Here is a 26,854-nt window from a genome sequence, read left to right as displayed (position 1 = left end):
TGCTGTTTCAGAGCTATTTGTCCTAAAGAGGAGCAAGGAAGAGCCACCAGGAGCAGCACGTTAAGGCTTTGCTCTGGAGGAGGGAACGTTGCACAGGCTGTGGTCAGGCTGGGGTGATGCTGTGCTAACCACAACATGGGAGGAAGGAGAAGCACTGGGGGCTGCGGCTGGCACAGAGCTGGAACTGCTGCTGCACACAGAGCAGTTCTTGACTCATCCCTGCCTGCCAGCTTGGCTGCCCTGGCCAGAAAGCACAGCCAAGGCCAGGATCTCCCTCTGGAAAGCAGTGGGAAGCATCACCTCACCAAGTGCAGTCTCCAGCAGTGCTGGCTGGGCTGCCCTTAACATCTTCATGTGGACTCTTGGGTGTCTACAGAATGTGGAGCTCACTCAGCAGTGACGGAGAGCAACACCAGAGCCTTGTTCCTCTGCTCGGATGCCAGGAAGCTGCAGGAAGAGAAGGAGCTGGTATCACAGTGACTGCTTCCTTTCTGTGAAAGCTGGGCACAAACTGGTCAGTAGGTCCAAAAGTTACAAGGAAGCAAGGAAAAGAGTGCAAGTATGCAATCTTATTGCATAATAAGAATGTTCATTTGGGTAAAAAAATGTGGTTAGCAGACCCTCTAACCCTTTGGTGGGAAGGGGGCTCTTCCTTATAGGAATCTCCAAGGCATGGGGGTGATTTCTACAGATATGCTGTAGAGGAAGGGCACTTTCTTCTTGCACTAAGAAAACACACAGCACATCTTATTTTGGCCATAAATTAATGTTTGTAAGGAAGGGAAGTGCCTAGCACTATGTGAAACAATGTAAGTTACAAAAGAAAATATTCATAGTATTGGCATATGAATCATTTGCCTGATTTGCTTTTAATTCAGTGGATAGTTGTGGGTTAGTGGTTTGAAGACTGTCTCATGTAATCTGAAATAGAAAATGCAGGTCCTAGATTCCTTACAGTAATCCTACAGAACTCAATAATTTGCAACTGAAAAGGAGCAGAAAGAGCTCTTCCAGTCCCAGGGGGCCAAAACATTTACTACAGCCTTGGCTAGTCTACACTGATGACTAATTATCCTTGCTATTAAAAAACGCATGTTTTATCTTAAATATGAGTCATCAACAGTGAAGTTCTCCAAGATTTCCTCTTTCCAGTTTAAGAGTCAGACAATCTGTAGACACAGAAGGTACCTGCTGTGTTTAGAGAATGGAGATCCCTGTTTTGTTGTGCTTTGAAAATTTACACGCTTCAAAAAGCCAACGCTTGATTTATTCCAGAAAACTTAGTCACTGTGTTCTCCTAGCCCTTACCTCACGCCTGAGCAACCCACAATATTCCTGTGGCAACCAGTGGTAGGTGATGCCACAAAACATTAACAATTTCGTTCTCAGCAGCAATCCTGATGTCTGAGATCAATGTGAGGTACTTTAAGCCACATTATTTTCATCCCCTCCTGAATATCAGGGATCCAGTCCCACCAGCTTCCCTTCAGCTCTGCAGCGTCAGTCCCCTCTTCCTGAGCTAACCCAGCTTGGCAGTTTAGAGGTTGTAAACACAACATATGAAGAAATGGTGAAAGAATCCTACCTTAGTGCATCTTTACTAAAGATGATACATAAAGCACATCTTAACACCTATAGAAAAAAAAAAGAAAACTGGAATATTGCAAAATGCCATTTGTAAGACATTATTGCAACAGGAATGGCTGTCGACAGCTCATCACAGTGACTAGGTAAAGGAAAAAAACAAAGCTGGCTTAATTTGCTGCAAAAAAATGTTGGAGACTTCTAATTAGAACAGCCTTCCAGGCCCAGGGTGGATGTATTCCAGAGCGGGATCCACAGAGGGACCTCCATCACTGGGATTTCTTAGGAGCAGATGTGCAGAGAAGGACAATGTGTCTCACCTTCTTTCACATAGAAAGGTGGATCAAACTGTTGCCTGAGGTCCTTCTCAGCCATAGGGTTTCCACAGAACACTGGAAGAAGCCTCAGCAACCAGACTCAGGGAATGATAAACCTCACAGGCTATTCAGGTCTTTAACCCTGGTTTTCCTCTTGCTGAGGAGCTGTGAGATGATAAATGTGCCCTAGAAATCCCCTGCAGACCGTGCTCAAACCTCTGCAGCCTGGACGGCTCTCCTCAAATTTATCCTCTTCTCCTGCTCCAGATTTCAGTTCTCATCTCTACCCACCTTCTTATCTCATGCCCCTTGTCTGCCAGAACAACTGATCTTTAGAAAGCTCAGCGCTGTTTTGATAGAAACTTTCCATAAGTTTTAGTTGTGCTGCTGCCAAGAAAACCCTTACTCCTCACCCTCATTGCATTCACAAGCCATTTTCTACATCCCCTACATCTACAGTCCCCACTTTTATATTCCCCGCATCCTCCCCACCATGAGAGGTAAGTTTATGCTTTAGAACATGGGCGTTTTTCAAAGGCTGGCAATTAATTTTAAAATTATTAACCCAAAATAAATAAATGAAAGAAGTCAAAATGCAGGGAATCCCAGCTGGAACTACCTCCATTTTTTTTGCCTAACTTTTATTTTTAATTGGTGAACTAGTTACATTTTCCAGTAAACATTAGATAACCAGAACATTAGATGACCACATGAAGTGCTCCAAAAACCAGAAAAAAACACCACAAACAAACAAACAAACAAAAAGCCAATTCTGAGAATTTGTCCTTTGATGACTTTTCTAACCCTTAGCAGGGATGGGAATGGACCTCCAAATCCTGCTTGTTTTGGGCAATATCACAGTTAAAGAACTTGTATTCATAGCCCATAAGTGGACAAGACATAGTATGAAAATACTATATAGCTCTGGTATATCTGACATATTGTTCATTTAAAATAATAAATAAGAACTTGAAATATTTTGGAGATGTTTTGGGGGGAAAAGAAAAAGCCATCTGGAGCAGAGACTGTAAGGAGAAGAGGTCAGAGACAGGAAGAGGGCAAGACGTGGGAATGCAATGCCAAGATCTGGCTCCCATTCTCACATAAGGATATGACATTTATTAAACACAAACAGATCCAAAGTCTCCTTTCCTTCAGAAGTACACAGCAGAGCCATATCCAGAAATCAGGATATTTGAAAGCTGGCTTTCCTTTACCCTTTATTGAAATATTTAATTCCCTCTTGGTCTCTAAATAGTTTCAGATGCTTGGTGAAGGTTTTAACTATATTAATATTTTTCCCTCCCTTCCATAAAAACTCGAGTAGTTTTGGAGGAGAGTTATTTATTCCTTCCAGAAAAACCTACCTTGCACAGAAAAAACCTGCTTCTTCCAGGTGAAATGCTTATCTGCTTTAGACACAAGTTATCTAGTACAACACCCTACACTGGGATATTTAACACTGAAATTTATAAAACATGATAAGATTTCCAAAAGCCCAGCAGATAATGCAAAGCCAGCATGACTAACTGGGCAAGGATCTGTGCAAAACAAAACTGCAAGTTCCTCTGCTATTTCATTCTCGATGAGAAGTGAGTTTTGAAACACTGGCAAAATCCTCCTGGTTTGTTTAGACCACATCACCATGACAGCAAAGCACTGCCCAGCTCTTCTTGTACTGTAGGGCTTTGCAAGAAACTGTGGTGAAGGGGAAATGAAGCTCAAAGGAAAAAACATGGCCAGATGTCATATGGGAGATCACAGGAGATAGAGATTTGCACCCGCCTTCTCCACTGCCAGTCCACATCCCAGGGATAACCTTCCTGCCCAACCACAGAGCCTCTGATCAGCTCTTTCTCTGGAGCAACACTGAATTTTCAACAGCATGGGTTGAATTTCCTGAGCGAGGCAAATAAATTCCACTCGTTTTCAACTGCCAAGAACTAATGAATTTCTGAAAGGTCATCAGTGCAAACAATAGTTATGTATTCAAATGGCAGGATTGCTCTCAGCTTAGCCACCCTTCTGCTGTTCCATCCAGGTGGGTTCAAAACCACCCACCTCAAAGGGTGGAACTGGGGCCTCACATGAACTGCTGGTGAAAAATTTTCTGGCAAAACATTTTCAGCTCAAAACAGCAACACAAAGCTGCTAACAGAGGGCTGCTGCTGTGGAAAAATGCAATGGTCAAAAAAAAAAGCATAAAAATTAGTTTTGAAAAGTTTACATTTCAAAAGGGGACAGTTTTGCTCTGCAGCTCGAAAACACAATTTCAACACTTTAGTTAATTTACAATTTTTTAAGTATTTAACCCAAAGAGTTTTATTTAAAAGTATGAAATCACATATTTTGATGGAGCTCATGTAATTGTTTCCTGTTTGCTCACGGTAGTTTTAAAATTTTAAATTTTTTTCCCTTGCTCTAGATAAAGGGAAGAGAATTAAATCCTTGGGGAGGCTGAGAAGATGTGAAAGCTCTTTCAGCCTGACCCAGGCAGACAAAGTAGGATGCCTGTGCATTTAATTCAAAATATGGCACAGGGTTCCAGCTTGGCTCCTCTGCTTCTCCAAGGAGCATTGTTTCATTCTCAGATTATCCAGTCAGGCCATGAGCTGTGGTCCATTTATTTTGGCTCAAGAGAACAGGTACAGGGTTCTTTTTTTAAATGAGAGAAAATGCCATTTTCTCACACAATCCCAGTAAATTTGCAGACATCAAAAGAAGGAGTCCCTAGGAAGACTGTAAGGAGTTGGGTCTCATTCCTGTGAAAAGTTTGAATTCAAGATTGTCATGTTCTTCTGGTAAGCTGCTTGTTTGGAATTAAAGTATTTTCAGCGCTAAACACAAGAGATGTAAATTTGGGGGCTTGGAGCCAAAGCCACCATTCCTATAGAATAGAAAGATCACAGGCTGTTCTCTACAGCTCCTGTTCTGCTTGCTGTGGCAGAGGCAGAGGGCAACCTCCACAACAGCCCCATCCTGGTTAGACATCGTTCCCGTGGACTATGAGACATGTCAGCAGAATAGAAGGAATTTTTCAGCCTCCGAATCAGGGCCCTTGGAGGACCCTCCCCATTCACCACAGTGAATAACAGCAAATTGAAATGCAGCCACTGCCTACCCCAGTTTCCTGGCATTTTGCAGACACTTGCATTGGCTAATTGTCATCAGGCCCCTCCTATCTGGAGCTCCCAAATACTGCAACAAACTGCTCTAGGGAAGAACATGCACTTAGGGGTCTGCACACGCCATAAATACCGTGGGAATAGCATCTGGGTTTGAAGATGTAATGTCCACAGATTGGTTCTGCACAAATGCACTGATGAGGGGAGCCAGCCACTGGGTTTTGACCCCAATTTCTAGATTCAGCAAACAACGGAGGCCAACAGAGTTTAATTATTATTTTTTTTCCAAGCGGTTGGGCACTCGACTGAGTTCCTGTGTCTGTAACTCAGCTGTGTTACAAGCCATCTCCAGCAAGAAGGCACTGGAGCAGGAGGTAATTGAGGGTTGGCTCCCAGAGGGAATTTTCCCTTAAAAGGATAACTACATTGTCATGATGAAACCAGCTCGCTTCCACTGCCCGCAGAGCTTTTCGCAAGCACGGCTGCCAGAGCTGGGGGCGGTGTTGGGTATTAACAGCAGACAGGCAGGAGCAGCAGGGCAGTGCCTGCTCCTTAAATGCTACAGAACCACTCCAGCCTCTCTCAGCCAAGCTCGGCCATGAAGGGCAGCAGGACACTTCAGTGCCACGTAATGAGAGGCCAACTCCTACCATCTGCTCGAGGTGAAAAGAAACCCAAGTGAGGGATCACAACCAAAGAAACCAGACTCACAAGAAGTGTTTGCAGTCAAAATCAGCAGTATTTTCAGAGAGGAGCAGGCAGCATGCCAGCTGAAAGCATGCCAAGGCCATGCAGGAATTTTTCCAATTAAATATTTTTCCACCAGAAAATAACCAAAACCCCAGCTTTTCATTTGAGAGTCAGTGGAACAATTGTTATCAAAGCTCTTTAGATGGATCAAGGAGAATGATGACAGGGCAGAACCCTAGGGTGGCCTCTCACCCAGCAGCAGGCTGCTGAGAAGGCAGAGCCAGGTTTAAGGCCAAGCTCCCCTTTGGAAAACTCAGCCCTATGACTTGAACCTCAGCTTCCCAGAGCCAAGAGGAAACTGCCTCAGCTTTAACACGGCCCTGCTCCAGACTCAAGATCCTCCTTGTCCTCTGGACAGCCCACCCACCTGGAGTTTTTCTCTGTGCTCTCCTGTGCAGGGCAGGAAGGGCTGCATTGTGGTTTTCACATGGAATGAGGCTGAAATGGGAAAGGCTGGGTTTGGCCCAGCTGTGGTGGCAGGCACTGGTTCCCACCTCACAGCTAAAGCCTCCCTATCCTGATCTTAGGTGAGGTTTTCAGCTCTGACTCATGCTCCTGCAGTCTCTAGCACAGAGTAAGCCATCCATCATGCTGCAAGAGAAGGAACCAGGGCCTGGTGTTTCCCTGCACCCTGATGAGCAGACAAACTGTGTTCAAGTGAGCAACACCCAGGTCTGAAGGGAGCAGAGACTCCTGAGCTGGCAGTGCAACAAAGGCCTATACAAAGTAAAACATCATCCCTTCCTCTGAGGACTGGCAGCCCACAGAACCCCAAACAGCTCAAGTCCTATTCCAGTGGGAAGAGAGTGGGCGAGACAGATTTATGGTCACCAACAAGCCAATGTCACTGGAAGCAGGATCTCCTAGCACTGAGCACCTTTAAGAGACAGACCACCAGCAACCTCCTTCAGACCACAGAGGTCAGCTCAGGAGCTGCAGAAACTCTGCAGCCATTCCCAGTTCTGCCTGGTGGTTGCTTCATCTGGTCCCAGCCCGTTGCTACCCCTGCGAAGTGTCCGCTTGAAAGAGTCCCATTTGAGGACCTCCACAAGGCCATGGAGATTTAGTACACCTCCTCTTAGCTTTAGGGGTAGAAAACTTTATTTTCTAATCAGTCTTTCTCTGTAGAGAGAAGTATTAAAAGTTTCAGCTGGATAAGTGTGTTAGTGCCGACAAACTCATCCAAAGATTAACAGCAGAGAGCTGGAGAATTACAGGTGGCTACAGGCACAGACTGGTTGCCATTTGGCTTTCCTTTTCTATGAGTAACAGCAAGAAAATGAGTCAGACTCTATAGATGAGTCACAGTGAGTGAATATAAACTTGCTCTTCAGACCAGGAGAACCTGGGCAGGTGGAGGAAGAGCTCTGTATATTCTTCTGCCCCTGACAAACACAGCATGGTGTGTCCACGGAGCTGTGCCAAGTCCTGCTTCAGGGCCTGGGATCTGCAAGCCTGTCCCAAAGGAAGACCCCGTGGTGGAAACATATGATAAACATATGACAGCATCTGCCTTCTGTTTCCTGTGTTGTGTAGAGATTATCTCTCCCCACAGATAACTGTCCTTCTCAAAGGGAAAGTTGGGGTTGTGCTTTTAAAACGCTGGAGACCAGCAACAACTGGAATCAGCTCATTCTATACCTGTTCTCAGACCACGTGCCTCCCCACATTTCGGCACCATCTGCTCGACACTCAAGTGGTGTGATTACACATCTGCCTGGGGTTGTTTGTTCTCTCATCCCTCCTGAGCACTGAAGGCAGAGGCGGGACAGGCAAAGTGCTTTCTGCATTCACGTGTGCTCCCTCTGCACACAGAGCGGAGCTGACGCCCAGCTGAGCTCCCCCACCTCCTCTCCACTGATGTCATTATTTTCCCTGTTGCTTGTTGTGCCCAGCAGTGAGGAAGCCCCTGGAATGCAGCAGCCTGTGTTGGAGCTGTTCCTGCACTGATCACCAGCAACTCTAGCAGCGGACTTTAAAGGGAAGCCTGGTGGGCTGCAATAAAACAAAAGTCATCAGGCTGTGATTCGACATCAGCAGAACTCCTTACAGAGCACATGACTCCGTCTGCTGTCCCAGCCCCCTCTTCTCTCAAATTCCAAGACCATAAAATTACTCATTAGGCTTGGAACAAAATGCTCTTGGTGCACTTGCATGTGGCTGGAGGCAGAGACAGATGTTTTGGGCTCTGGAAGAAAATTGCTGAGAGAGAGAAATGAAACACTTCCAAAGCTGCACTGCTGCCTCCTAACAGTGTGCTTGCCTGCTCCTGTTGCACTCCATGGTTTTCCATGGGGTCAGAGAAGAAAGGAGTGATGGCATCACAGCTGAGCAACCCTTTGCTTCCACTTTCCTTTTATTAAATCCTCAAACACAATTTTTTGTTTTGCTTCAAGTTTTGCATCGAGTCCTGTGGTGTGGCATAAGAGCAGCCCGGGGCTGTGCCTCTGGCAGTAGGTTTCAGCACTCTGGGTTTATGGTTATAAGATCCTACATTTCAGCTGCACTTTTGTCCTGTAAAGAGCAGGGAAGAGACTGCCTTTAGGAGCCAGACGGTCCTCAGAGGCCCAGGAAGCAGAGGATCCTCCCTCTTTTTACACATGCAGGGAAGTGAGAATAAAAACATTGCCTGCAGGCATGTCAGTGAGGAGATTAGGATTCAGTGTCTGATTATTGCTTGGTTTACACAAGGCAGCCATTCCCACCTCCCATAACCAAACACTTGCTCAGTTATCCATCAGATCTGAACCAGGGAGGGCCAGGACCCCAGCTCCATCGCACCACTTCTCTTCTTAAATTCAAGAAAGAATGTTTTGCCCTTTAGATCTCTCCTTGATATGTTTACTTTTGGTCACATAGTAGATTTTTAAGAGCATACTGGGGTGTATTCCCAGCTTTGAAAGACCAGCCTCCACGATTCCAATAGAGGAAGTAGTTCAAAACACTGAATGACCACTGTGAACTGATCATCACCATGAGACAGGTTGTCACACCAGTAATCTCCCAACCATTGGTCAAACCTGGGACTCAGGCATTAAGAAGGTTTGAACACAATGGGCTAATATTGACCTCCTTCAGCAAAGCATCACAGAAATAACAAATTTCCCCCCCTTACAGTGTTTTCTAAGATATCATTCAGGCACAAATGGTACTGGGCAGGTATTTTTTTGCTTCTCATGTATTCCTGCAGGATAGATGTGAGCCCAGCTCTTCACAGCTGGAAGATATAGTGTCAGTAAGCTCTGTGTGGAGGTCAGGGATCAACAGGAGTGACCTGATCGCCAGGAACAACCCCGGCCACAGTGCTAATTATGTGTAAGCCTCACTTTCAAAGCTACATAGAAGCTTAAGCCCATTTATCTTTTCAAGGGATTTAAAGGCCTATCGGCTTTGGGAAGCGAGAGTGACTGGAGAGGGAAGTGCAAAATCACCAGCTGAAACCTCCAGTTACATGCACTGAATTATCTGTGTCAACACCATGCAGCAGAGTCTCCCAGGGCAAGGCTCACTCACCAACCCTCTCTGACAACTCTGACTTCCTTCAGACTTTTTCTTGCAAACAAACAAACAAACCCTTCAATTTCTCCAATGTGATTTCCTCCCAATCCCATAATACTGGATTACTCCTAAGCCTAAAGCAGAGAACATCACTTTGTGATTCAGGCTGCTTTCTGAGCTAGGAGCAACAGCTCTGCTGAAATACCTCATTCTGTGCTGTCTGAAACACGACACAGGATGAGCAGAGTCTGGGAAGACAGGAAAAATGGAATTATAGGCTCGTGAAATGGACACTGACAAAAACCTGAAGTGTTGAGCTCACTCAGATGCAGTCTGTGTTTAATCCAGTCATCAGACAGTCTCTGTTTAGCTAAATATTTGACTTCAAAATTGGGCCTGAATTATTACTGGCAAAGCTTCCAAGCTCCACAGGTCCCTCTAACAAGCTGATCCTCTGTGGAAGCCTTGCAAGGAAATGAATGCAGCCTTTGAGGAAAGTGCTGGATGGCTTCTCAAGCTTCCAGAGTGGGTTTCTGGAGTCCCATTAGGTATCCAGGCCTTCTGAAAGCTCCATATGTTGACAGTTAGAAGCTACAGGGCTGATGTTTGTGTGCATTGCTGGTATGTTCCCAGAGGAGTTCTGGCTCCACAGCATGTCACAGGAACAGAGTTATCAAAGAAAGCACCAAAAATAACCTAGTCTACAGAACAACTAAAAGCCTAGCACAGACAAAAATAAATAAACTGGAGCCACACATGAAGCCATGTAGCCAGAGCTGTAACGTGTATTCCATTCTAATGGGACATATCTGAAAGCACAGTTTGCAAGCCAGAACACAGAACTGGTATGGTTAGTCCCTTTCATAGCCACAGCAGGGACAGTAAGCAGCACAAACATACAATTCCTCACAGCATCAATGGCAGCTGTGTACCACAGAGCCCAAAGATCTGGTTTAGGTGCTGCCAGGCAGAGCCCATGGTTGCTACCTCAGCACACTGGGCTGTTTGACGCCCTGTCATGTAAAAACAGACCATCAGCGGTGAAAGAGGAACGTGGTCATCCCCTCTCCCACGCAATATTCAATTCCCTGGCTGTGGCAGCATATGTCAGAAAAGACAATCCTCCAGGGATGGAGGCTGTTCCCCAGCCAGGCTCCCCTGCTGTGGGCAGCTCCAGGAAAGCAGAGGCTTGGCTTCCCTAACTACAGGCAGCTGCAGGCAGGAGGAGTCACCTTCCAGTTTTGCTTCCAAAGGAAGATTATAAATTAAAGTCCAATTTGCTAAACCTTTAGGTAAGCAACTGTTTCTGCATAAACACATACTGGTTTGTGGGCTGCATTACATGGCTAACTGCAAATCTGACCGACTTTAAAATCACGGCGTATATACCTAAACCAGAGAGCTAACAGAGGCACATTTTAAAATGATATGGATTTAAGCAGCCTGGCTGGTGATTTTTGAATGTGATTGAAAATAATGATTATCCTAAACCAGTACATAAAAATTGTGCATGCAAGGTTAGAGCACAGAATGCTCTGTTGGAGAGTTTCACTTCTAAGTGACAAAGAGCACGTAGCTGGCTCACCTAAAATTATTCTTCAAGTGAAAGAAAGTCAAAGACTTTAACACCATTCTGAAGATGGGGTCAATGTCTGGAATATATTGTAAAAAGAGATCAAATTACCACCTCCCCCTATCATTCGTTATGCTACAACCTTAGTGGAAAAATCCAGAAGCTCTTTTAGGTCTGTTAGCTAATAAATGGATCGCCAGGCAAGCGTTCAGTGTCGTTAATAAATTGTCACAGCATTCTGTACTTGGTATCAGCAGAAAGGCTTGGTCCCTTCCACCCCTGAACACATACCTCTTCAGGAAGGACAGAAGGAACTGCCTACATTGCTTTTTTCTGCCTGCTGGAAACACCCAAGCTCACAAACAGATGCGAACTTTCCGTACATCTGCACTACTTCTCTCCCAAGGTCAGCATTAAGCAGCAGAAGAGCTGTGGATGATCAGTCCTGGCTGATTCAGGCTCTGGAAGACAATGACAATGACATTAACATCGGCAGGTTAAATCCAGACAGCCTTCCATCCAAGGATGCCTCACAGCATAACAAAAGACTAGCAAGAGCCGGAGGTCCCACCTAAGGCTGGGATGCCTGGTACTTCCATAGTCCGTACAAGCAGGGATTATTCTTATTCCCTGCCCTATTCAGGGCTGTTTCCCCAGCCCCCAGGCACTAGGATACCCAGTGGGAAGGGCTCAGCCCTTCTCAGCCATTCCTACTGGCACCGTTCCAGTTTGTCTGAAGACACTTAAATATTCATCGAGAAAGAGCAAGGCTCCGTCTCGCCGGGTGCACAGACTGCTCTCCAGGGAGACAGGACACCTGCCTTCTCCACTCCCTGATCCATCAAATCATTAATTATTTAAAATAGCAGGAAAGAGCAAGGAAAACTCTCTGCACCAGACACGCTCACAGCCTGCTGTTTACGGTGCTCTCTGGGGTCTCTGTGGCCCAGGGTTTGTATCTCCCCTCTGGCAGAAGCAAGGATCAAGCCCAGCTTTCCCCCTTCCTTGGGGAGGATGCCCTACCCGCTGAGCTATTGTACAAAAGAAGGGCTTCCCCTTTATCCAGACAGACCTTATGTTCGTTTTTCCTACCAGAGAGAGGGTCTTTTTTTTTTTTAATTCAATTTGAATAAAAGGCAAACAAAACACAAATCCAAAGCTCTGAGAGCTACCCATAAACCCCCCCACACTCTGTGTTTGCTCAAGAGCTTAGGTTCCACCTCTCCATTTCACAATCAGGCAGGCTCGTGGTCCCACTGCATCAGTGAAGCGCTTTGGCTACCAAGACCCTCAGTGCTGGGCTTTAGTGAGTCGGAAAACACCATCTCCCTACCCTGCAGACAGCTCTGGTGTAACTGTGCCCACAGAGGGACGTGTCTGGAGAAGCAGAGGATCTCTGCATCTCTGCATCCCTCCAGGACATTGTTTGCCTCCCCACATCTTCCACTGCACCAAATGCCCCGTGCTCTCTCACAGGAGCATCACAGACCCTCATAAAGGTCCCCGGGACAGAGGTGTCCCCCAAAACTGGCCTTAGCCCAGGGAACATCCCCATCTGCACCCTGAAGTTTACTGCTCGAGCAGCAAATCGTGGCAGGTGAACAGCACTGGCACCCTCATGTGGTGACTGGGATCAGCATGTGCTCCCAGCCAAAACCAGCGGTACAGAGAGGAGGGAGGGCTGGAAGAGACTCCTCCAGGGAGTTCTGACAAGGACCAAGTCTGTGGGCCAGCATGGTACAGGGAGGGAATACAGACCTGATGTCACCTCTCCTATCCTGAGACCACCAACAAAGAAGCATAGACTAGTTTGGGTTGGAAAGGACCTTAAAGCTCATCTCGTTCCACCTCACTGCCATAGGCAGGGACACCTTCCACTAGAGGAGATTGCTCCAAAACCCGACCTGGCCTTGGACAATTCCAGGGATCCAGGGGTAGCCACAGCTTCTCTGGGCAACCTGTGCCAGGTCCTCCCCACCCTCACAGGGAAGAATCCTTCCCAAAATCTCATCTAACGCTGCTCTCTGTCAGTTTGAAGCCATTCCCTCTTGTCCCATCACTCCAGGCCTGTGTCAAGTCTCTCTCCAGCTCTTTTGGAGCCTCTTTAGGTAGTGGAAGGTCTACAATAATGTCTCCCTAGAGCCTTCTCCTGCCCAGACTGAACAATGCCAACTCTCTCAGCCCGTCTCCACAGCAGAGGTGCTCCAGACCTTGAAACATCTCTGTGGCCTCCTCTGACTTCACTCCATCAATCCCACATCCTTCTTACGTTGGGGAGCTCCAGAGTCACATGCAGTATTCCAGGGGGGATTAGTCTGGGGGACCCACAGAAACAGGTCTGATTCTCCCCTCAGCCTCAGCTCAGCCTGGTTCCTTCCTCATCATACTACCAAAATGGAGAAGAAAATAAAATACAAAACCACTCACAGATGCTGAAAATGGAGAATTCACTAAAACTCTGAGGGAAAAGCCCTTTTGCCCCCTCCTGCACTCGCTGTCGGACCTGTGGTAATGAGAGCACCTAATTCCCTGAGAACACCAAATCCTGACTCTGCTTTCAGGGGAAAAAAAGCAACAACTCACCCCGTATTTCTCACAGAACATAAATCCCTCTCCTCCTAAATTGCTTCGGAAAGAGAATTAGATTAATTTTAAATTAAACCACCCACCACCTCCAAGCAGCAGCGCCCAGCAGAGCCGCGCTGAGGTGAGGGGCGGCACCCGGCCGGAATGGCGGCAGCTCCACGTACCCCCTCAAATCACGCCAAAACGGCCCGAGAAAACCGCGTTTGTCGGGAGGAGAGCTTATTTTACGATATTTTGCTTTAAAGAGAAGCTACAGAGGCGCTCTGCGGCGGCGGGGCGGCCCGTGAGGAGGCGGGGACGCGCCTGTCAGCCCGCCCGGAGGCGGCGGGGACGCGCCTGTCAGCCCGCCCTGAGGCGGCGGGGACGCGCCTGTCAGCCCGCCCTGAGGCGGCCGCGGCGGGGCCGCTGTGTCGCGACATGGGCGACGACTTGGCGTCGGAGGGCGACACCCGTGAGTGGGGCCGAGGCGGGGGGCGCCGGGCCGTGGCGGGGGATTCGTGTAGCGGGGCCGGGCGGGCGCCGGGGGGGTCAGGGACAGAGCGGCGATGCTCCAAGGAATAACCAGATGTATGAAAATGCGTTCGGAAACAAAGCAGGTGTATAAAGCTACGCGTGAATTAAGAGTTGTTTTGCCTCAAAGCATCCTGTACCCCTGAGATGCTGCATATAACTCCAGTACCCCCCACTTGGGGGTTTTGGCCCCCTTTATCCCCTGGTCCCCATCCTGGGTTGTCTTTGTGTCCTGCAGCTCCAGCTAGAGCCCTGTGGATGGTTTTATCACATTTCTTTACATGTCTTTCATCTCCTTTGCTGCTTTTTTACATCTCTTGCATAATAAATTGCCCACGAGTTGGTGCATTGGACTGAGGGTAAATAATTTAAAATGTGTTCCACGCTGTTTGGGATAACTGAATTCATGTTCAGTAACACAAATTACAAAACACTCTGGAATCTGAGCTTGAAAGAGAAGTAAAACTGCTAAATATCCACCAAAATGCTGCTCTTGGATGGGTTTATGCCATGATGAGGAGTGCATTTACATTTACAGAGCTAGCAGAGTCATGTGGATCCTAAACAGAAAACTCAGACCACCAAATGGTTTTCCATGTGTTGCTGAAAATAGATAAATTGTGGCTTCTACAGCCTTGGTGATGCCGGGTTTGTTACTGCATCTTTACAGGTAGAGGAGAGAATAAATAAGGCAAAGGGGTGCTTTGGCATCTCTTGGCGATGATGCTTTGTGTGACCATAAAATGTAACAACACATTTCTGTCACTTGGAGAGCAGGGGCAGCAGCATTTTCTTAGCTGAAACATAGAATTTACTCCACTGAAAGAGTAGCATTTACAAGGAGGTGTGTGTGTGTCGCCCTTGGTGTTGATAATTAACAAAAACTCCACGTGTTTTTCGTAAGTTCTCCTGATATTTCCTCTCAAATCAAGGGTCCATGTAGTGTGGAAATGCAATCCTGTTAACATCCCTGACCAGATGATAACAGAGTCTTAATATACAGTACAGGAAATCCTGTTTCTGCAGAAATCAGTGTCCAAATCCTGGACAGCAGGTTCAATTGTAGCAGCAGGTTCAACATTGTGGAATGCACACTCTCAGATGATCGTGTCTGGTGTTAAGTGGATAAACACACTATTGAATGATCCTGTTGTATTATTTGTGGTTTTCTTGAGCTAAAGTTTTTTGTTTGAAGGTAAGGGGAATCGAAATTGGAGGATGAGATTATGCCTCTGTTGCTCTAAGAGTCCACAGTAGGGTTGCCTTTCTTCTGTGTCTTCTGAGCAGAAAAATGGGGTAGTGCTATTTAGGCAGCAAATCTCCTGTTTATCTCCTCAGTGTGGTGGAATGGGAACAATAATATGTTTTGACACCTCTTGTTTGGCATGTGGTTAGTGTCTAGTTGATAAGTTGAAACCAACTGAAGTGGCATTGAGCCCCTGAAGTAGCATTGAGATGCTCAAACTGCAGCCTGAGCTCTGCAGCAGCATAGGAGAAAGCAAAGCCTCTGGGACAGCTCTCCAGTGGAATATTATAGGCTGAGGATCTGAGTCAAGCACTTCTTGAAAGAATTTCCCAAAAGCAGTAGGGCAGAGACCGAGTCCAAAAAAGACTGACACCAGCCGTGCCAAAAACCTTCAGAGCCTCCCTGTGGGGCTGTGGCAGCCCCAGAGTCACAGCTTTACTCTCGTTTCTTGGCAGGAAGTTTTGTTCGATCAAGGAGAAGATTGCTGGGGCAAGGCCCAGCACGGAGAGTAAACACTCTTAAATTGTGCCTAACTGTGCAGGACAAATACTGCCAGTCGTGGTAAATTATATGCAGAACTGCCACAGTTTATTAAGAGATGCAACACTAATCACAGGCCAGGCTGGCAGTTCTGTGCTGCTTGGATGGTTCAGGTTGCCTGGAAGGGGGATGGCAGGACCATGTGCAAAGGCCTCCTTGTTGAGTGGTGGGATGTAGGTGGAAGGATGGAGGAAAGGGTGACGTGTCAGAGCCTTTACATAGGCTCTGGGCCTTAGAGGTGCCCAGAGGACATGGCCCAGAGGACATGGACCTCATAGACCAAAAGATTTTGTAGCTGGAGCAAATCCATGAAGAGAAAGAGACTGAATTAGAAGAGAAGTGAGTAGGATTGGAAGAGCACTGATGTGGCACAGGGATACTCAGGGAAGGAGAGACAGTGGGAGAGGACAAATGCCAACATCTACAGGACTGGGATTCTTGCTGGAAGAATCTTTCCACAGTCACCCTTCCCTGAAGCCACAGGGGCCAGTGAGATGAAGGGGAGGTTTGTTGGGGCATGCTGCCCTATGCTCCTTGCCAGCACTGTTTTAATGCTCACTCTTCTGCTCTGCTGCAGTGCTTCAGTCAGAGAAGGAGTTCCATGACGCAGCCAAGCGGAATGACACGGCCAGGATGGAGGAGCTCATCAGGAGAGGGGTTGACATCAAAGCCAAAAACAATGTAAGTCCTGGGTTTTTCCACCTCTAAACTGCAGGAAGTGCTGAGGGCATGTTTCAGAACTGCAGCTCCTTAACGCTGCTCTTCTCATTAGCTGCTTAATTGGTCAAAGCTTTAAAATACACCACCCTGTGCTAAATAGAGCCTGTGGCAACCAAGCAGTTCCTCAACACACTGAGACCCCCACTATCATCCTGACCACACTGGAAAGCTGCAGGTGCTGAGGGAGGGTGATCATTTATGGTTCCCCTTGTAACCTCTGTGCCAGATACAGACAGTATGAAAGGCTTTGATTTTGCTATCTCTTCATGCCAAGGCTGTGGGACAAACTCAGTCCCTGGTGCAGGTCTCTCCTTGTTGACCAATATCTTCATGGAAATATGGGATTACACACATCCCTACTGTTTCAGTCTGTCCCTTGATGGGCAGCAATGTTCTTCACTCCTGTGCTGTTGTTATAGCCCAGACCTGCAGTTCCTCAGTGGAAGGTGACTAACACCTGCCTGACAGGAGAGGAGAGAGACAGAGGGTCGTGTCCAAAGAAGACCCTGCACAGTGTGAGAAATTCTGGCTCCATGGTTGGCCAAGGAGATTTTGGGCTTCAGGAAGGCTGGTGGATACACACACACACTCTGCATACATGAGCCTTCCTTCTCTATCCTTCCCTTCCAGACAGACCGGAGTGCCCTGCACTGGGCTGCGGGAGCAGGGAATGTGGATGCTGTGCGGCTGCTCCTGGGTCACGATGTCCCCGTGGATGACGAAGACAGTGTACAGAGGCGACTCTCCCTTGCATGTCCTGCAAATGTGTTCAGTGTTGGGGGAGTGCCAGGGACTGGGTGCTGGGCCAGCAGTGACAGACTTCACCTTAGCCCTGGGTGGGTGGCACAGGGTTGGCACATGGCACCTGCTGAGCAAGGGGCTGGAGCGAGACTTGTTTTCAGAGGTGTCTGTGCTCTGTCTTTTGGCCTTTTCCTTGCATGCACAGTGACTGGGAGTAGGCTGGTGGAATCTGTGAGGTTTTCTGTAGAGCATGGGGATGCTTGGCTTCTTCTGGTCATATTGTTGGGGCTTGTGGGATGACAGAGACAGTCAGCAAATTCTCTCTCCCCCAGGCAAACACACACCATTAACTAGGAAGTGGCAGTCTGGAGGCAGGTCTCTGCTGAGCTGCTGTGAATATCTGTGGCAGGAATAGTAATAACTGGACAAAGTGAGGCTAGAAAAAAATAACAGTGAGAAACAAATAGATTTGGGAAACTGCATGAAGCTAAGGGGACAGCTTTCCTCCACGGTGGGGATGGTGGTGGCTGCAGTTTAACTGTATCTCTCTTCTGCCCAGTTTGGAATGAATGCTCTTCTCCTGTCTGCCTGGTTTGGCCACCTCCATGTCCTGCAGATCCTCATCAACGCTGGGGCCAAGACTAACCGTGTCAACAGGGTGAGAGTCTCCCTGTGTGGGTCCATCACACGGCTCTAGATGGTGCTGAGGGATGGAGAGAGACTCACCTGTGGTTAGGTAGTCCTGTGTGACAGCACCTACTCTGGGGACTGCCATCTGCACTCTGCCTTATTCCTAAAACAGCTGTAATCCAGTAATTGGAGCTATAGAGATGCACACAGCATCCTCAGCTCATGTTTGTGCAGTGCTGATGTGGAAGGTGTTACAGAAGTGGGAAATGGGTTTAGTGGGTCAGCAGTCTGGGTATTCTAAGACAGACCTTGGTTGGGAAAAGCAGCATTAATACTCCAGTCATAACTTGCTGTCTGCAGCACAAGGAAGTGTAGCCCTAGAGGTGCAGGGAGGCATGGAATGGGTCTTTGCTAAAAGGAGCAGGTTGTCAAAAGAGACTGTCTCACAGAGTTGGACTTGTCCTTTATCTCCTCTCCAGAATGGCAGGAACTTACTCCACTGTGCTGCCCAGAGGGGACACGTCCAGATCATAGAGTTCATCATGGAGGTCCTGGAGGATGTGTGTGTGGATGAGACAGACAAGGTAGGACAGCTCATCACTGCTTTGTTTCTTGAGGTCTGATATTACTCTGCTGAGTTTAGCAGGGATGTTGCTGTTGGTCTTGGGTAGAGACTTGGAGTCAGATGCTATTCCCAGAAGTCTTCCTGCGGAGTGGGCTTAGGGATCATGGGGATTCTGGCTCTGGTTAAACTTCTAGCAGCCAGGACTTTTGCAGAATAAATTCAGGAATTTCAGTGCCATACTCTCTTGCTGATGATGCTCCTGTGTGTGTTGTAGGTAAGTAATAACCAAGGCTGAACCTCTCTCAGCATGTTCCAGCACTGGCTGATCTGTTCCTGGAGATGGCATAAGAACCTGCAGGAGCTAGTGCACATTCTTTTCTGCTCCATGGCCTTCATGGTTCCAAGAGTGATCCCCACTCTGATGCTTGGGAGTTAAATGAAGCAACAAGAGATTTGCCTTTCCCCCAAAGGGGTCCTCACTCACCCTATAACTGGGGGCTTAGATATGAAGTCAATTTTTTAATCCTTAGTTGTTTTTAATAAATTATTTATTATGCTCCACTTATAGGAAATAACCACTGAAAAGACCTCTTCCAGTGTTTGGTGAGACCAACATGCTTGTTAGCCCCAGTGGGTAGTTCTGTTCACCTTGTTTTATTAGGGTCATCCCAAATATAACACAGAATAAAAGCAGCAGAATAAAAGAACTGCAGCACTTCTGCCCTTTGTGGAATGGGTTATTACCCAAGGCATCATTGTATTTCTTGCAGCAGATGACCTGATCTTTTGCTTCCTGAGCCTCTTTGGACTGTGTTTCCTTGTTTCCTTTCCCAGATGGACAGGACAGCATTTCACCTGGCTGCAGAGTATGGGAGACTAGAGGTGGTGGAGTTCCTCATTCGACTGGGTTGTTCTCGCAGTGCCAAAGACAAGGTATGGGCACACAATGACACACAAGGGAAGTGAAGTCCAATGATATGGGTATGAAAATCAGGGAAGAGGATACCAAAAGGCTCATGAAGGCGAGTTTCCATAGTTTTAACTATGGTTGTGGTATGTCAGAGCTTTTCTCCCCTATCCACTTGCAAGCCATTTGCACCTCAGTCCATGTTGGATTTCTCTCCAGGGCTTTTCAAACAGGACATGCAGCAAGCCTGGTATACTATGCTCCAGTTTAAGGTAGCTGGGCTTCTTCCCTCCCTGCTGCAACTATTAGAAGATTGCTTCAGTCTCATGCTACTGGTTACAACCTCCTTCTCAGACACACTGCATATACTCTGTGCAAGGTTGTGGTGTATGAACACACAGTCCTGTGATACATATATTTACAAAGTGATGTTTACTTTCAGGAAGCAAATACAGCATTGCATTTAGCTGCTAAAAATGGACACCTGTCTGTGCTGCAGAAGCTTATAGGTGTTGGAGTGGACCTTGATGAAAAAAACTCAGTAAGTACATTTAAATGAAATAGTAACCACATCAGTTTCGCCCTTTTCCTCCCTAGAAATACATTCTTGCCACAGTCACCAGGCTGAATAGTCAGTATTGACAGGAGAGGTCTAGAAAATAGCTGATTTTATCTGAAGCCTGCATGGGTAAATCCAGGTGCCACTTGAAGAGTATCAGTGAAAGGCAACATCCGTCTTGGACCGATTTCCAGCTCTAAAGTGTTGCCTTCTCTTCCTGCTGTATCTGCTGACCTACCTTATCACTCCATTTAATCTCCCTTTTTCTCCATGACCCTTAGACATTCAAGTGCCTAAATGGTTTTTGAATGTGTTTTAAACTAAACTGCACCATGCTTTATAGTATTGACTTAGTCACTGAACATATGGACCTTCTGTTTGAGATCTCCCTTTTGACAGGTCTGCTCTGGAAAAATACGTGGCTGGAACACAGCTAATGATTTAGATGGCAAATATTGGCTTAGTATCGCTGTTATTTATTCCAGGGCACACTCTCAATTAAGTTTATCAGCATTTTTTTTTTAGTCTTGTTTCATTACTGTCTTTGAAAAGTGTATTTGATTGTGATTAAGATCTGAAACAAAGGGGAAGCCACCTTCTGTGTTAACCAGTAGCATTTGTCTCCCCCCAGATGAGCTGCCCGTTGTTCAAAGAGCAGTAATAAAACCAGATTAAATCACTTAAGAATTCTGCTTGTTTCTGTTTTCTTGTAAAGAAATGAGCTACAACCCTCAGAAGGGAGAATCTGGTTGAGGGTCATGGGTTTCCAGTTCCAGATCCCTGACCCTCAGAACTGGTACCTTACCATGTCATGGATTCAGAAGATGGGATAGAGTCTTGCTCATTCTGCTGCTCTGTCTTGGCCTTGCCTATAGAAATGCTGCCTATGTCCTTTTCTGCCTTGTCCAGGAAGGCCTTACAGCTCTGCACTTGGCTGCTGAGGGGGGTCACAGGGACTCTGTGAAGCTGCTCGTGGAAGCAGGAGCTGATGTCAATGCCCAGACCCAGGTTAGCTCCATGGAGGTCATTCCATTTCCAAGCACTACTTTGTGGATTCATGCCTGGCTTCCCAGGTTGGGCCTTGTGAAGCCCAGCATTAAGGAACAGCGCAGGGAGACCAGAGGAAGGTAGACATGGTTTTGTACAAAAAGGCAGGTGAAGCTCCCTGGGACTGGTTTGGCTGTGGAGACAATCTCCATGAATTTGTCAGTGTCGGGCCATGGGCTCTTGCAGGAGGGAAGCAGGGAGCTTTCCGTGTGTAGTCTGTACCAATTGCAGCCTCTGAGAAGAAGCCCTGACTAACACCGCTCTCTTCTGAGGTGCCTCTCAGAAGAAGATGAACTGCCTTCATTATGCAGCTCTGCATGGCTATGAGGAGATAGCCAGGATCCTCATGGATGCAGGAATCCACACTGATGCTGTTAATCATGTAAGTCCTTCTCAATGCTCTCACCACTTAAAAAAGGCGAAGTCTGTGGAGCTGCTTGAGAGCACCAAGCAACTCTGCAAGGACCAGTGCTGCAATATCCCCAGTCAGCCCCCAGTGCTGAGTGGCAGCTGTGATAGAATAAGATATGCTGGGCACAGCATGGTCCTTTCAGTGCCATGAGCTGAGCTCTTCCTAAGCACAAGGTCTTCTTTCAACAGCAAAATGCATCAGCGACACACATCGCGGTCCTGCAGAACTTCCCAGCCATGGTGAAGCTCTTCATCGAGGCAGGGTGTGACCTTGACATTCCAGATAATGTAAGACTGCAGCTCCTGTTCTTTGTCTTTGAAATGTCAACCAGTTTCAGGGGGGATTTGATTACCTTGGGGACAGGGTTAAAGAGAAGTGCTTTAAAATGTGGAAAACCCGGAAGCGCAACTTAGGAAATGTGAAACCTGTGAAATGATTCTGAGTGTTGCAGTGAGATAATTGCTCGATGGCATTCAACACATGGGCTGTGCCACATCCCTGGGACCTGTGCACAGCAGCACTGCAGTCAGCTCTCTCCTCCTTGTTGGAAGCAAGTGGGAGAAACTGGAAGATATTCTGCAAAACATTTGGAGGGCTGAGAACGGGAGGCAAGCCTGCAGATAGCTGGTTGTCTCACCAAGTTGTAATTTTCTGAATGAAGGGCTTTGTGTAGCTTGTTTCAGTTAATGTTCATTCTTGTAGCAATGTTCCCTCCTGACAACACCATAAAATTGCCACATTTTGTGTTTGATTTTACTTGTTTCCATTAAACAATCCCAAGGGGGGACATTAACCCAGCCCTGTGTCCCAGGAACAAAGAACTGGCACAGGTCCTTCCCTCCCATGGCCAAATTACCTGCCCACAGAAATTGTTTAAATAATAGGAAATAATATAATCCTATAAGTGACCCTAGAGAGCCTTATGGAGCTGAAGATGTTCCTTATCTAGACTGAAGTCTAGAGGATTAGATCAGGGAGGCTTCTTAATGCTGGTCCTGGGACAGGGACAGACCAGTTCTGCTCAGCCAGAGGAAACCAACTCTAGTTGGAGGTAGGAGGGTGTTTAACCTGCAGCTTGAAAAGGGGTAGAGGGGAAAGGAGGGCAGAGCTGACAGCATTCTTACAGCATTTCCTCCTGGTAATGTTCTGCCTTGTCCTTCCAGCTTCACACTTGTCCTTCTCTGAAATGTAGTCCTTTCTCCCTCCCTGTGCAGAGGCAGCAGACCTCACTCCACATCGCTGCAGAGCACGGCAGGCAGGACATCGCTGAGATGATTCTCCTTGCAGGAGTTAACCTGAAGCTGACAGACAAGGTAAAGTCTCCATGGGTTGAATAGGTCCTGTGGGAGTATGGAGGAAAAATATAGATAGTCTTTGCCACTGTCTTTCATAATTTCCAAGGAAGGCTAGTAATATTAAAATCTGGATATTTCCAGGGATAAGGCCTTAAAACACTGCTGAATAGGTTATTTTGTTGTGTTTTCCAGGAGAGAAAGGCAGGTAGACAACAGTTCACACAATGAGCAACCTTTTCTTTCTCAAAGTTGATCTAGTTTCTTCTGCTTCTACTTGTGCTATCGCACACATTAATATCAAAGATCTCAAATAATGATAAGCAATAATACCCTAAGAATCACAGCACACATTTTAATAGGATAAAGTATCTGATCTAGATCTGGCATTGTTTCCAGGGCTTTTGCCCTCTAATTAAATATCAAAAGAATTCTAGAAGCATCAGGTAAATTGCATGTGGCCTGAAAGTGTGGTGTGGCTTGAAAGTGTGGTATGTGCCCAGAAAATGCTGAAGAGGCTTGAGCAGAGAGCAAAGCAGTGTTTGCCATCCTCAGTGGGTTAGAGCACATGCAGACCTGAAGCCACCTGGCTGAACTTGCCACCCATCAGCACTCTGTGGAACTACAGTGACACTCAGTCAGGGAACACATTCACACTTCTCCGTGTGAAATTTGGTTTCTGCTCACATCTGCTGCTTATAGGTGGAGAGTAGGTCCTGGCTGGGTGCATTACTCAATAGTCCTGCTGCTGTAACAGAGAGCTTGTACCTCCTAAGGTGAAAGGTCTTTTCCAGCTCATTTTCCCCTTCTAATTTCAGCAGGGGAAAACATCTCTGGATGTCGCTGCCCGAGGCAATCACATCAACCTGGTGGACATGATTATCAAAGCCGATAGGTTTTACAAATGGGAAAAGGTGAGCAGCTCACACACCATCCCCTGCCCTTTCCAGGGCAGGTGGAGCTTCGTCTACTCCATTGAGACTCCACGTACCAGCTGTCAAAGGAAAAGAAATACAGGGCATCCTGTGGCAGCCTGACCTCAACTTTCATCCCCTTACTTAAGAAAAACAGAAGTCTTCATGGTGCCAACAGCATCTACTTAAGGCTTTCCTTATTTAAAAAGGCCCCTGTTGTTAGAAATCCCAGGCTGTGCTGCCAGGAATAGAGGTTTTCAAAGGTTCTTTGACAGCTGTTCCCAAAGCCCTGTAGAAGGGGGTTGGATAGCATTTGTTCCTTTTTCGAGGAAAAATTGAAGGACTGAGCAGGAAAATGCTTGGCCTAATGTCACCAAATGGGACATGGTGAGTTTTTCAGCAGTGGAAGAGAACTCCTCCTGAGAGCAGTGATCAGTTCTCGTTGGAGTCATACAACCAGCTTTCCTCTCAAACTGCAGCTGCTCAGCCCCAGTCTGCCACCTGAAACCCTGCTTTCCCCAGGCCTGTACCCAAACCAAGCTGAGCAGGGCATGTGGAAAGTACAGCCAAATGCCACATCCCTCGTGTCTTAAGATTTTGTGCATTTTCCCATACCAGGACTCTAGAGGGAGAAGAAAAGGAAGGAAAGGAGGGCACACACCTGTGGCTCAGGCACAGCTTCAGGAGTGTAGATCAGGCCCTTCATGGGCTTCCCATGCAGCCCTAGGGAATGTCATCCAGCCTCTTTGCAGCAGGGCATGTAAAGGCCGTGAGCACAAGCCTGTGTTGCAGGGAAGCAGGAGATTTAATTAAATGATCCTGCACCAAGGCCAGATAAAAAGCAGTATAGAAATGGAAATCACAATCCACATGGGTTTTTCCAGCAAAGCGGCTTTTAACGTTTTTTGTTAAAGTGCCTGGTTAGTACACAGCAAAACAGGAATAAAGAGAGTAAAAAAAAAAGTGCTGTGCCAGAATGAACTTGCAGCGACCTGCAGAGCTGAGGGTGTGGGAGGCTGCAGAACGACAGGCACCCTTGCAGCACCCCGACTGAAACCCCTGTTCTGGCTTTGCAGGACAACCTGAACAGCGACTCCGACTCATGGGTGGCAAAGCACTTGACCTTTAAGCAAGATCACAGGCTGGAAACACAGCACATTCGCTCAGTCATGTGGAGATTAGCCACTAAGTACCTCAAACCTGGGGAATGGAAGAAGCTGGCACATTATTGGAAATTCACAGATGCTCACATTAGGGCCATTGAGCAACAATGGACAGGTATAAAAATTTCCCAGGTATTTTCCTTCCTTCACTTGAACTGTGCTTCTCGGAGATTCAGCTGCAGTAAGAGCAAAGCATGAAGGAAACCTGTTGGTTTATTTGAAACAACCTAAAGATTAGGTTAAAAATTCTGCTTTTAATGAATGCGGACTTACCTACACAGTGGAATTTGTCTAGGAGTAAAGTACACAAGCAGGGGGATTAGTGGTTCATTGCTCATTCCTTAAGAGGCACTTACCAGGCTGGTGGGTTCTTGCTACAGTTCTTGTTCTATAGAACATGAGAAACTTTCTAGTTTTATTTTTTTCTTTGAAGGATATGAACCAAGAAGGTAGTGAAGTTCCATTTAGAGTTTAAGAGATACATTAACAGAAGGAGGGTCTGAGGGTCTGGTTTGGCTCCTGTCAGGACTCTGTAGTTTGGATAACGTGAGCAAGGGGCCAAGCTGTGCTCCGAAGGCAGAAATTCTGTATTGCCATGAAAGGTTGGCCAACAAGTCCAAGCTCATGCAGGGCCACTCCAATAAATTTCACATGAATCCAGCAGACCACAACCAGGAAATTAGCTAAACCATACTTTGGAGCCTCCTAGTAAAATCCAAAGGAAGGGGTGTCCAGACCCACCAGTTCAGAAATCTGCTCTAGTCAGGGCCATGCACTCTGAGGGTGGGATTCCATTTGTGGTCTGATCTTGCCAGGCACTAAAAGCTACAGGGAACACGGCCACAGGATGTTGCTGATCTGGCTCCATGGCGTGAATACTGCAGGAGAAAATCCAATCAAGGGGCTGTACGAAGGCCTTGTGGGGATTGGAAGAAGAGATTTAGCAGGTAATACTTTTGTCTTCCTTCACTCAGCATTATTTAAATCAATTTATCTGAACTCTGGGGTTACACAACACACACAGAGGAAAACTTCAGTGAAGCCAATTCACACAAGCTGAAAGCACCTGCCCTTCCCCCTTGCTTCCATTACATGTCATTTCTTTCCTCTTCCTGCCATGGCTCCATACTTCCGTGCAGCAGAACATTCTCTCTTTCAGAAAGTATCCGGAAAAAAGCCAACGCAGACTCCACCTCTCCACGGAAGTGCACAGCGATGTAACACCGCGAGCAGCCTCTGCTGGTCTCAGAGCTACAGGAGAAAAAACACTTCTCTGCTGCTGCTCAAAGGCAGCTGCAACTTAAGGGCTTCTTGTCAGAAACAGCTGGCACTGCTGCACCCTTCTGGCTCTGGAATGACAAGGGTAAAACAAATGCTTGTGGTCAAAAATGCCTCTTTACACAGAAGGGAGATTTTTATCAGCAATTTCCTATGGTCTGGGTACTGTAAAGGGAGTTCAGTGAGCAAGCCTCACTTGTCACACTGTATCAGGAAATATTACACTGTTTTACTGTAACTTATTTACAGCACGTTTGTACAGAAATTTTTGTCAGTTTTTCAAGTTAATGAGGGTAAAAAGCCTTTGTTTTAAGGAGTGTTCTTTACTTACTGTATTGGGGGGTGTCTGTCACTTCCCTCTTATGGTGGGAATTTAAGAAGCAAAATCAAAGATACCATTTGGTCCTTTTGGAACCTTAGGGGTTGTGATCTTCAATGCTTTGACTCTTCACAAAAAGTTTCTGAGAACAACATTAACATATATCGTGTTTATAAGTTTACATTAACATAGGTGTACTGTTTATAAATCAAATAAGTGACTAATGACCCCTCTTACCTTTTCAAACTGTATCTTCTCAAGAGATCAGTTATCTACACAACCTCTGGCAAGGACATATAGTTTCCTTACATACCAATTCATCATCTAATACTTCATGTTTCTTTTTTACAGCATTGCAAGGGGAAAATAATGTCTGTATTTCAATAAATCTAGATCGTACCCTCAAATTTGCAAGTTATATCTTGTCATCTTTATTTAAAAAACACTACAACATTCTTACTTAGTGCAACCTTGGGGAATTCAAGCAGAAGGTGCTGGTTTTCTTCATTTCCAGAGGTGTCTGTAGAGGCAAACCAGGACTGTACTGAACTCCACTGCTGTTCTCTTGGAGTCAAAAC

General features: G+C 46.6%; 1 protein-coding gene across 5 annotated transcripts; it reads left to right on the top strand.

Moving 5' to 3' along the window:
- The first annotated feature begins 13,795 nt into the window (after positions 1-13,795).
- Positions 13,796-26,775, top strand: ANKDD1A (ankyrin repeat and death domain containing 1A). 5 transcript variants are annotated; one of them, XR_001877265.1, is made up of 16 exons: positions 13,796-13,884; positions 16,307-16,410; positions 17,080-17,178; positions 17,750-17,848; positions 18,300-18,404; positions 19,220-19,318; positions 19,735-19,833; positions 20,761-20,859; positions 21,182-21,280; positions 21,499-21,597; positions 22,525-22,623; positions 23,421-23,516; positions 24,593-24,794; positions 25,495-25,626; positions 25,839-26,042; positions 26,628-26,775. XR_001877265.1 is itself a non-coding variant. In XM_017830303.1 (15 exons), exons 1-15 carry the CDS (start codon positions 13,851-13,853, stop codon positions 25,898-25,900), a joined length of 1,527 nt encoding a protein of 508 aa, XP_017685792.1. In that variant the 5' UTR covers positions 13,796-13,850; the 3' UTR covers positions 25,901-26,775. The 5 variants fall into 5 exon arrangements, 4 of the variants coding, with proteins under 4 accessions (XP_017685792.1, XP_017685791.1, XP_017685794.1 ...); XM_017830303.1 differs by having other exon boundaries at positions 25,839-26,775; XM_017830302.1 differs by lacking the exons at positions 25,839-26,042; positions 26,628-26,775 and having other exon boundaries at positions 25,495-25,814.
- Positions 26,776-26,854: the final 79 nt, after the last annotated feature.

The sequence above is a fragment of the Lepidothrix coronata genome, unplaced genomic scaffold (assembly GCF_001604755.1).
Source record: "Lepidothrix coronata isolate B3197 unplaced genomic scaffold, Lepidothrix_coronata-1.0 Scaffold176, whole genome shotgun sequence".
Classification (NCBI taxonomy): domain Eukaryota; kingdom Metazoa; phylum Chordata; class Aves; order Passeriformes; family Pipridae; genus Lepidothrix; species Lepidothrix coronata.
Note: the sequence above shows the minus strand (reverse complement) of the source record. Positions and strands in the feature narration are given on the sequence as shown.

Coding starts and splice junctions, on each gene's coding strand:
- ANKDD1A (XM_017830302.1), top strand. CDS start 13,851: ATGGGCGACGACTTGGCGTCGGAGGGCGACACCC. Junction 20,860..21,181: donor ATGTCAATGCCCAGACCCAG/GTTAGCTCCATG, acceptor GGTGCCTCTCAG/AAGAAGATGAACTGCCTTCA. Junction 21,598..22,524: donor ACCTTGACATTCCAGATAAT/GTAAGACTGCAG, acceptor CTCCCTGTGCAG/AGGCAGCAGACCTCACTCCA.